Here is a 12,033-nt window from a genome sequence, read left to right on the forward strand (position 1 = left end):
GATCTACCCTCAAGTCATTTGTGGTACATGACAATGTGTAGTACAACGTAATTTCGATAATTGGTCGTTTTGTAATATAAGATGTTCGCCTTATTGCCCATTATCGTTTCTCATGCTCTGTATTTCGGTTAATTTCGACCTTCGATTTATAGTTCAAAAAACAGGTATAATTATGCATGTACAAAAGAGTATGATTCATTTTTCTGAACAATTAGGGGTTTGCGCACAACAGACCCCCATCTTCCCTTTCAAGTTCTTAAAGTTGAGTTTAAACATATCAACACCCTCCAAGTATTTGGAATTCAAGCAAACACATACCAACATAAAGGGTACATAAATGATCTCCGGGTTTCTACATGGCATATCTTAAGAGACTGAAACGAGTGCTTCATACCAGGAACTAATGCTTGCAATACAGGCTTCAGATAACCAACAAATTACTGAAACATCGACTTGCTTGCCAAGTCCTGTGTGAAGTGAAGTTCCCACCATAATTAAATCATACACAATCAGAGGCCTCATGGGTATTTATATATACAATCAGATCAAGAGGCACTATAACAACCCAGCAGAAATGCAGAGTGGGAAAAGAAATACAAAATTTGAATAATTAATTTCTCGAATTGTTCAGTGAAAAAACTGAAACAACAATTCAAAATCACTAGTGATTAGCAATTTACAGCACCAAAAATCACCTCACTCACATCATATAAACATGATAACAAAATCCTTGATTTAATTACCAAAAAAGAGAAAATGAAAGCTGGTTGGCTGACTTAATAGAGATTACTTACTAACAATCATTAGAGAACATAAAAATATATGCGATAAAATTGGAGTTGTCTATCGTTTGGCACAAAAAGGGAAGACAAATCGATGTTTACCTAGAGCAGCAAGTTACTGAAAAGCAAAAATAGAGTAGTTCGTTAAGTACATAACTTTAATTTTCTAAATTCTTTAATCAACTGCACAATAATCTACCAAATTCTCATTTACAGCCAAATTGTAAATCACATATTAAATTTTAAAAGGAACAAATAAATGGCAAAACCCAAAATTTCATTTACAGCCACACCGGTCAAAATTCACACAAAAGAAGAATAAATTAAATAGAACCATCAATTACACATAACGAAAATCAACACACGAACTTACCGAGATGGAGGAAGCAGCTGGAGAAGACGAAGTGGGTTTCTGGGTTTTGGCTGAAATCTGCTCCTCAGATGGAGAAGACGAAGTGGGTTTCTGGGTTTTGGCTGAAATCTGCTCCTCAGATGGAGAAGACGAAGTGGGGGGAGCTTCTTCAGGCTGTAGAAAGCTGTGCAGCTGTGACTTCAATGAAATAGAGCTGTGGCTGTGCAAAGCTATGGAGGAGGAGATAGACGAAATCGAGTACGCATCCTAGGTTTTGAAGGAGCATGATTTTTTTTTCCTTATTTTAACTGGTTAACCAAAACAACCAGTTTCAATTGTTTTTAAAAAAAGCCCACGTGACTAGCATGTGATCGGCTGTACCGGTACAGCCGATGCACCACAGACGCACTCTTTTTAGCAACCTGCACCGAAATTTTGTATAAAATATTCATTTTGGAATACAAATGGCTAAAATAGTCAGAAAATCGCTACTCTTTGTGTTAAAAAAAAGGTTTTTCACCGAAATAGTCTCTTAATTATTGCTTGAGTTTTATTTTAGTCCACGAACTAAAATTTTTATTTCAATAGTCCTTTAATTCTCTATTTAATATTAAAACAGTCCTACTATTTAAGGGGCAAAACCATTTTTTGAGGCAAAATTATCTAAAAATAAAAAAATTACTAAAAAGAATATCGCTCTCTCTCTCTCCTCTATCTCTTTCTCCCCTTCTCCCCACCCAGGTGTCAACCCATCCCCACCCCCACCCCCACCCCAACCCACCTGCTTCTTCATAGGCTGAGCTTGTTGAGGCTTCAAATTTGAAATTGGCTTTTCCTTCTCTATCTTTCTCTATTTTATTGACCCAAAAAAAAAAAAATTATTTCTTTGTCTTCTAGATTTTCTCTTTTCTCTATTTCTTCAGGGCTCCCCATATTGCAAAGGGAATCTTTTTTTTTTTCTTCTTCAGTGGCTGATCCAGGATTCGAAGCTAGTCGGACGAAACTTACATTAAAAACTTGACGATACGACTGAATTTCATTAATAAACATAGAAAAATGCACCTAGTCAATAGACATAATGAACATTACCCTAAAATGCATCTTTATACATAAATAAAAGCATATAAAAAAACAAATAAATACAATGCAACAATATATATATATATATATATATATATATATATAGCACAAGCTCACCCACAAATATTAATATATTATCAACAAATAACCAAAACTCATACTATACAACTCATTCACAAAATAGGTTGGGCAGTTGCCCGCCCTGCCCTCCTCGTCGCCCATGCTTATTCTTGTTTTGTTTTTTTGGGTGTTGAAAGTTTGGTGGGCTTTACGCTTAAAATGGCTGGGTTTCCTCCAAATCTGGATGATGGTGAATTATGGCTTCCCTCTGATATTTTCCTCTCTCTCTCTCTCTCTCTCTCTCTCTCTCACACACACACACACAGAGCTAGCTTTCTATTCGATTTGAAAGAGAAAACTCATGCTTCCAATTTGGATCAAACAAACTGCAAGGATATCAAAGTACATGGTTCCAATTGCCAAAATTAAAATCACACGGACAAAAATGGAAAACAAACTGCAAGGACCAAAGTAACTTTTTGCCTTTAAATTTTAAATTTTTATGTTTTTTTTATCTGTGAAAATATTCCTCCTAGCCACACCCTCAAAAATTTACTCCATGTTAACGGTGTTATCTTTATTATTTACTGCAGGAATATTTCCAAGTAGCCTCCCTCTTGCAGTTGGATGTCTTGATTGCAGAATCCTGATTGTCGACAAAATTACAGTAGCTCAGCCATCCCATTCCAATACAAGTTTTGCAGCCTCCCCTTCTTCAAGACTTGAACTCAAGCACCTGCATGAACAAAATTTCACTCACTTTAGGTTTAAACCAAGAATCATAAAGAGAGAGAATTCTCTGTCTTTACAAACTAAAGCCAGTCAAAGTATACGTACCATTCACAACAAAATCAGCAGAGGACCTTGCAGTGCAGCAGAAGCATTGAATTTTCAGTACTTGTTCCCTGTATTCTATAATTTTTACAGCTTCACAAATCACTATCAGAACGTTAATGAATTTGCTATTAGTCTCCATCTGTCATGAGCTGTAGGAAGCACTTTTACTGTTTCGAAAAGCAACCAAACATTCTCATAAAAATAAAAATCATAAAAAGCAACCAAACAACAAAGTATGAGACCCAAAAAAAAACAAATAAGAAAATGAACATAGCATAAAGTTATAATTCGAGAAGTAATTATGAAAACAAAAGCAAGAATCCCAATGAAAATTCACGGCATGGACAATGGAACATTTGTGAAAAGAAAATGCAAATCGTCATCTTCAAAGATCAATTAACCTATTTGGTCAATCAATTACAAGCCTAAACAGATTCAGAAAAATCATGTCTTCTAGTGGAGGATATCATAAATCCAAATGGAAAACAAAATTTTCTTTTAAAGTTCAACAACTATCACCAAGATTTGAAAAATGTTTCTGAAAAAAAAAAAAAAAATTCAATCGAAGATCAAGGCCAAGTTTATCCATCAAAAATGAATATTTTATTTTTTAGTTTTGAAATGAAACGATGTAATTTTATTTCACAATAGAAACTGTGCACAAACAGGGATAAGCAATCCACCAAGAATCTATGAGAGAAAAAACAACAATTCAAGCTACATCTAATTTAACAAACCTAAACATATTCATGACACTTCAGCTTTCCAGTCTAGAACAATGACAGGAACAGAAGCGTTCCTAAACAGGTGCCCAAAGTGCTGCCTGATACTTGACCTTCCCCACACCTCCTCCACTTACATCCACCTAAAATCTTCGAAGATCCGTTGGTTTCTTTCCGACCAAATAGATTAAATGATAGCCATCATCATACAGCCCCGTATTACTTTAGCATTCTTTCCACCACCCAATACTTTAGATTTCTCACCCAGAAAAGATAAACAGTGTTGTGGCGCCACCTAACTAACATTAATCTCATTAAATAGAACATCATAATTTCCAGCTAAACCGGCAGGATAAGAAAACATGATCCGCACTCTCCCCCACACTCTTGCATAAAATACACCAAATGAAGAATGAAAATACCCTAAAACTACCACGCAGTTCATTGAGCTCTGCAAATAACTTTGGTGCAACCTACATGCCAGAGGGCCATATCAGTGAGAAACTTAGATAAAGAGTATGAAGAATTATTATATGAATACTAGCACATTTATCGACACAAGATAAGAAGTCAAAGTACTGACCCTTACAATGTCTCTGACCACGTCATCACCTTCAATCCTCTTAAACATATTCCTACAGTATGTAACATTTGAATCCTTTCTATACCATAATTAACCTAGGTCCATGCAAAAACCAAATCTGACATGTTCACCAAAACACAAATAAATACCAAAGCCAACGATTCTGATTTATTACACAAATCATCTCTTTTATTATTATAAAAGGAAAAATAAACAGAAAGGAAAATTTCAAAGTTTAATCTTGTGACTCAAATTCATTGCAGATAGTACAAAACCAATTAGCTATGGCAGAAGACAAGTAGGTGCAAAGAGTAAAAATCAAGAAAATAGGAAGACATTTTTATCCACAAGTTTTAAGATGTGAGCTATAGTTGATGCTCAACAGAAATAACTGCCTCATCATCCACTCTTTGTTGGTAAAGACTATAATAGTCTATTAACAGTAGCTCAGTAATTGAAGTAACTCGGATTTACCAATATTGCAAGCATTTTAATGAATTTCCAGCTTGCATTAAGTACATTCAAACCACAAATCCATATAAAACACTAAACTCAGTAGTTTAGTTGACGTGAAATGCTTGAACAAAGTAATTTGTTGTTCTTTCTCAAAAGTAACATACAAATTAAAAGTAGACCAACCATAAAAATTGATCTGCTTATAACCGAGATATTCGAAAACAACATCCAACCCTTGAAATCATCGCATTTATTGGTTTTAACCCTCACTGAACTCTAGCAAACAAAAAATCTCAACTGCACAAGAAACACAAAATTTACCAGAAATAACTTAAACCTATAAACAAGCACCCACATGAGACATTGCAACTTATGCATGTCTCACATCAAAGAACCCCAAATTAATACATAAAAAACTAATGAGGCACCAAACCAGAATATCTAAGCCTAGAAGTTTGTCAATGACTGATGAGTTGTAAGTAGCTCCGGAATATCAACCAAAGGATGAAACAGTATTGCATACAATTTTGAACAAACAATTTATGTGTATGGCTTGATATGCCAAGGGTTACAATATGTTATCTATATTGATGTAGTCTGTAGGCTAGAGTAGCATAAAAAATTAGTATACTAGAAAAAGAGAACTTACACGCCCGATATAAACAATATTGAATAAATGCGTGATTCTTGTTACTTTGGAAAGCCCAGCACGTTCTCTATGGACCGACTGGCTGAAAACACATGCTATAGTGGACGATGGAGGACAAATATACACATTGTTGAACTGTCGAAACTCAATTCTGTGTGCTAATCTTTGCATTTTTCATTTTCTTCTAGAAGAAATGGACAGACAACATGTTTGTACGTTTGTCTGTCAGGAATTACTCCCTTAATCACCATGTAGTCATGTAATTCAATGACTTCTTCTGGGCTGCAATTCTTACTGAAATTGGTAATAAGAGTGGTGTATGTTATAAAATCAGGAACCATACCCCTAGAAATCATTACCTTCATAAGTTCCTTTGCTTGTTGAGAACACCCAAACTTGCACAAAAAATTGATCAATATATTGTAAGTGACTCTATTGAATGAAATCCCAACCTCTTCCATTTCCCGAAACAAAAAAAATGCCTCATCAATCTTCCCACAGATTAAATAGGCATGAATCAATGTGTTATAGGTTATAATGTCAAGAAAATCTATCCTCTGTAATGCATCCATCAAATTTCTTGCAATATCCACTGATGCCTCTTTGCATAACCCATTTACGACAGAATTGTATATCACCAAATTAGGTTTTTTCTCCACATCTATCAGTTTGTCATAAATTTGAACTGCACTTCCTATGTTTCCTTCTTTGCAGTACCAATCAATCAAGGTTCCATAGGTGACAGTGTCAGGAAGTAGACCACGAACAAACATACTGCCCAACAATTGCATGGCTCCTATCAAGTTTTTGTTTTTGCACATATAATCGATGAGGATATTATGAGAAAAAACATCCTTGACAAGGCTTTTCTCAAGAATTTGGTTATGGAATCTTAGTGCTTCAGTCACAAGCCCATTTCGGCAGAGCCCGTTAATGAGGATTGAGTAGGTAAATTGATCAGGGCATAAATGCCTGTCAATCAAGTCGGAAAACAACAAACATGCTTCCTCAACATCTCCTTCTTTGCAAAGCCAATGGATAATTGAATTGTAAACAACAGAGTTAGGGGTCAGACCCCTTTCCACCATTTCATCACACAATCTAAGTGCCACCTCCAAACTCCCTCCTCTTGCATACCCATCTACTAGAGTTGCATAAGTCCTCAAATTGGACTCAACACCTGCCTGGGTCATTTCAGCTTGGATTTCCTCTGCAAAAGATAAACTACCAATTTTGCAAAACCCATTAATGATACAATTGTACGAAACTAAATTGGGCGTAACACACTCCCCCGACATTACTCCCATCTTCCTCAAAAGCTTCAAGGCAAGTTCCATATCACCCATCTTGCACGCTCCATCTATAATCATGTTAAAAGTAACAACACTAGGCCAAATTCCACTCTTCAACATCCGATAATATTCCGACATTGCTTCTAGTAATTTGCATTCCTTACAGAGAGCATAAATAACCAAATTGAAGGTATTGACATTTTCAACATACCCATATGAAACCATTTCTTTATATAGCTTCCAAAACCTAGCAATTTCATTCAACTTCAGTACATGATTAAGAAAGTTATTCCAAGCGTGAACCGTAACCCAATAACCATCCATCCTCAGCTTCTTAATTACCTCATAAGCACCTTCGGTCTGCCCGAATCGAGTACAAGCCCTCACAAGTGCATCAAACACTGCAGGGCTTGAACAACCACAAGCTTCATCATAGCTACTAACCAACCCTTCCAAAACAACCAATGGGAGCAGACCATCTGCACTCATTAGATTCTCCATAAGAGACAAGGCATCATCAAATCTCCTACAATGGACCAACACATGAATTACAGTACAAGAACATTCTAAACAGTGAGGAAAGCTCTTGTTTTCTCGAACCCAATTGTAAAATTCTAAACCCAACTGTGGGGAGTTTCGAAACTCGAGAACAACACGACTTACTAAGGAATTGGTAAGAGTGGGTGATATCTGCTCTAGAAACTTCCATCTCCTCTGTTTGAGATTAACACAAATTGCTCTAAAAATAATGTTCTCAGAACTTGGGCTTGAGAATTGCTTACCCAAGTGAAGGCCGCGGCAAATTAGACGGTTTTGGGTAGAGAGAAGCTCAGCACCCAGTTCATCAAAGAGCACAGTTTCTGCAATAAACCTTCAGAGCAAGGAAACCCCACTCATCAATTCTTCTTCTTCGTCCTTAAGAAGCCCAGATCTTCCTTTTTCTTCTTCATCCAGCGGCGCCTCTACTCATCAATTTCTTCTTCTTCATTCTTCATTGTCGGCGGCGTCGGGTTCTTTTCTCCATTTTCATTTTGTTTTCTCACGCGTGCTTCTCTGTTCCTTTGACAAAGGGATTTTGTTTTTTGTTTTTTTTGTTTTGTTTTTTTTTTTTTCAGTCAAAGGTTTTTGTTTGTTTAATATTCACAGTTTCACCCACACCCCACGTGATGGCTGGTCTTATCGTTTTGACAAAAGGATTTTGTTTTGTTTGTCTTATTAAAAGTAATAATATTATAACCAAGACAAGTGGAAGTATGTTAAAAGTAATAATATCAAAAGTAATAATATTATCATTTTTATGTTATTTAAAATATGTTATAAATTATATATATTGTTATTTTTAAATTATTATATATTATTTAAATTGCCGTATCCACGACGTATCGTATCCTAATTTTTAGAAATTTATCGTATCCCCGTGTCGTGTCGTATCGTATCCCCGTATCCATATCCGTGTCCGTGCTTCTTAGATCATAACTTCTATGATGTTTCTCTTTTAAGACGATAAGGCTAGCTGACTGAGATACCACGAGCAAGGGCGAGCGAAGGGTTCTTCGTCCGGGGGAACACGGAGTTTTACTCTTTTTTTTCTTTTCAGTTTGTGTTTTGAAAACAGAGTTAGGGTTTTTAACTTTATTTTTTGGAGGCTTTTTAGTGACAGTTCGGCATTGCTTATTTTTGGGTGATAAGTGATTTTTTAAAATTTTTGGGAAGATAGCTCGTTTGGTAAACTATGAGAAAATCACTTATTGCTAAAAATTGCTGTGAGAGAAAGCTATAAGGAAAAGCAGTATGAGGTGCTTTCATTTTCTGATTATGCAGGAATCAATTTCAAAGAGGTACTGGGTTTAATGATTATGCAACAATCATTTTCTGATTATGTGGGAATTAGTACCAACAACACTTTTAACAAAAAGTTTATCAAACGCCAAACTGCTTTCTCTCATAACTGATTTCTCTCACAGCAAATTTGATAGTGATTATTTTCACAGCACATCAATGCCAAACTGGCCCTTAACTTTATTGGTCCTTGAACTTATATTTTATATTTTATTTGTTTTACAAGCGTTATTCTCTTTAATTGAATCTAAATTATGACTTAGGAAATTGGAACTCGAGTAGGGAGCACATAGCTACTTTATTTCACAGCTGTTTATTCTCACAACACAGTATAAATAATTTTTTAAAAAGCACAACAATATCAAACTAGCCCTAAGTCCATGTATGTCATCATTGGTTTTTTAGGCAATTAGTTCCTCCTACTCTTTCATTTGTGTTGTGTTACTCACAATTGTACAGGCTAATTAGTAGTATAGCAAGACAAGTACGAAGTCGTACCTATGAGGACTAAGAAGTTAAACTTAGTTATGTACTTAGATTACCAAAATAGGAATTTAAGTCTAAAATAGAATTTTAAGTGAGAGTGATTGTGATTGTCAAAATAAATGAAGCAAAATGAAAATGGAATTTGAAGTGAGAGAGAGTGCTTGTGATTGTGAAAACAAACAAACAACGTGAAATTGCAAACGAATGTAAGTAAACAAGTGTAACAAAGAGTGGTCTTGAGGGTTGAAAAACAAATTTTTAGACTAGGCATTTGATTCACCATAACAATCCAATTCTAGGTTATAAGGTTCAAGTGACAAGTCTAATTTAGATTTAAAAAGGTGTAACAAAGAGGTGTCTACTTTAGTTTCAACCGAAATACACAAATTTAAATGGTAGCTTGGCATTCCGATTAGCATATAGGCAGGTGGGCATAATGAATAAGAACATGAATCATGAATCAAACTTAAAACTTGAAATTTATAAACCCAGAATAGTCATGTTAGCTTACATCTACTTATGGATTTAGCTACTCATAATGGGAAAGAAACCTAAAAAGAAATGAGAAAACATAACGAATGCAAAAAGAGTAGAAAAAACCCTTTTCTAAAGTTCTTGTGGTGTCCAATGCTTCTCCAAGAGCTTCTCCACGTCTAATTCTTCTCCAAGAGCTTCGCCACATCTAGAAGGATGTATGAAGGTTAAGGAGGTGATTTGGGATGAGTTTGGGTGAGTGGTGATGGTTAAGAAAGAGGAAATTCGTAAGGAAATTGAAGAGAGACTTGCTGAGATAGTTTTGGTGATTTGGAGCTGTTTAGCGCTGTAGGTTGATTGCTGGAGTGTTTGGGGTTTGAGGGTGATTTATGAATGTGTTTGGAAAATGATGGGAGTATGGAGGATGGAATGAAGGATGGATGAGTTGTGGGAGTGTGAATCCCAGGATCTGGTTCCATTTGGTGTGGAATGGAAGTGGTATTTGTAGGGAGAAGGGAGTGAGAAAGCTGAATTGAGTATGGCTTTCACCTATAACACCCACTTCACCAACCTTACCTAACACATCAATGCAATAGAAAATCAGTTTATTTTCTTATTTGGATGCTGCATTTCACCAACAAATCCCACCAGAAACAATAGCTCTCGCAGAGCTCATCATGACCAAGCAACAATTAGCTCATGCTTACGTCAGAATGACAGCAACTTCATGGCCACAAATTGGACTTTCCTTACGCAAATGACGACTTTGAGCCCTCCATCTTGAAGATCAGAATGTCATCTTTCCAACCTCATGTCATTTGGGCCAATCCAAGGTCGAAGGAAGAAGTTAAGGCTAGAACAAATTGCTAACTCAGTTTGTACGTTTTTACACCATTTTGCATCTTTTCTTATCCAAAGCCACTATTGCTACCAAAAGCTCAATTAACTTAATGACAAAGACAAAAGAGATTAAAAGCACAAGTTTAACTCAAAAATATAACCAAATCATAGTTAGAAGGGTACAAAATGATATATAATTATGCACTGATCAAATACCCCCAGATCTAGATTTTGCTAATTCTTGAGCAAAACAAATCAAAACAAAAACAAAAATTAAACAAGAAGTTAACTAGATCACTTCCGTAGGTGACTCGATTGCATTGAGCGTATGCAATAAACCTTTAAACCTCTAGGCATCCCTAGTAGGAGGAGTTGTGTCTCCTAAGGGTTTAACAGATACGATACCCACAAAGGCTTTACCAACTCTACAAAACAAAGTGGTTAGAGAAACCTTTGAAATCAACTAATGAATATGAAAGAAAACTTTAGTGATACCTCCAACACCATAGAGCTGCTAAGATAGGGGATCAATCAGTGTGTAGAGTGGAAGCTATAGCTCAAAGGCACACGGCTTCAAAGCAAACACACTCAAACCTTGAAGAAAGAACATGCTTTGATTCTGATTCTCTCTGATATCACTCAATCACTATCATTGATCTGCAAGGTATCATTGATTTAGAATGGCATAGCTGCAAACTTCATGGTATCACTTGCAATAGACCTTATTTTTCACACTTATATCATATCAAAAACTTTCTCTTTTATCTTTCTTATTTGTTGATTTGATCTGCATCTTCTTTAACTTCATTACACAGATTCACACAATTTTCATTTAGGTACATGGCAGCAACTTCTTTGCTTCAAACTTTATCTTGGCACACCTTGGTATCTTTCTAAGCTATAAGGTATGGTTACAAGAGGTTAAATATCTCAGATTGAGATACAAAGGTAGGAAAATGATGTAGAAGAAAAGGGCTTGACGTGTTTTGGCTTTAAGAGGGCTGATGGAACACACATATGGGTAGGGTGAAAAGGAAGTATATAGAATGGCGAAGCACACATAGCCTAGCATCATTTCAATGAGTTCATTCATTCATGAGAGCAAGCACATGATATCTGCAAAAGAGATTCATTATATGTATATTTTCAGTGGATTGAAGATGATGAATCTTGGACCTTGGTTTTTATCAGAAATTGGTGTATATTTTAAGTGTAGTTAAGAATCAGTTTATTGGAAAGTTGATATGAAGGTCGGAAAATGGATTGTGAAATAAGGGAAAATTTATGATGAGTTTCAAAATATGGTTTTCAAACCCACCTCAGGAATACCCCCCCTATTGCCCTTGAAACAGATTTGTCATTTATGACATGCCCCACAAGTTTCGCGAATACATGAACTGTGTGGTGCGAGGATATGCGTTCTCGGGGCGACTACATATCCCCCGAGTTCTTGCAGGAATGCGGTTTAGGCTGACTAATGGTCCCCTGAGGCCTGTGAGGAATGTGGCTCGGTTAACTTTGTTTTTCCGAGGACTGCGAGGATGGAATTGACGGAATGATATTGGAATTGACGGAATGTAA

The 12,033-nt window shown here is 36.0% G+C and overlaps 1 protein-coding gene across 1 annotated transcript; it reads right to left on the bottom strand.

The window, feature by feature from the left end:
• Positions 1-2,636: 2,636 nt before the first annotated feature.
• LOC117619692 (pentatricopeptide repeat-containing protein At1g11710, mitochondrial-like) lies at positions 2,637-7,889 on the bottom strand. Its single transcript, XM_034349697.1, is given in 3 exon segments — positions 2,637-3,010; positions 3,112-7,628; positions 7,631-7,889. Coding segments are annotated over 2 exon segments (1,977 nt in total). The 5' UTR covers positions 7,659-7,889; the 3' UTR covers positions 2,637-3,010; positions 3,112-5,679.
• Between the last annotated feature and the right edge of the window lie 4,144 nt (positions 7,890-12,033).

This window comes from Prunus dulcis, chromosome 2, assembly GCF_902201215.1.
Source record: "Prunus dulcis chromosome 2, ALMONDv2, whole genome shotgun sequence".
Classification (NCBI taxonomy): domain Eukaryota; kingdom Viridiplantae; phylum Streptophyta; class Magnoliopsida; order Rosales; family Rosaceae; genus Prunus; species Prunus dulcis.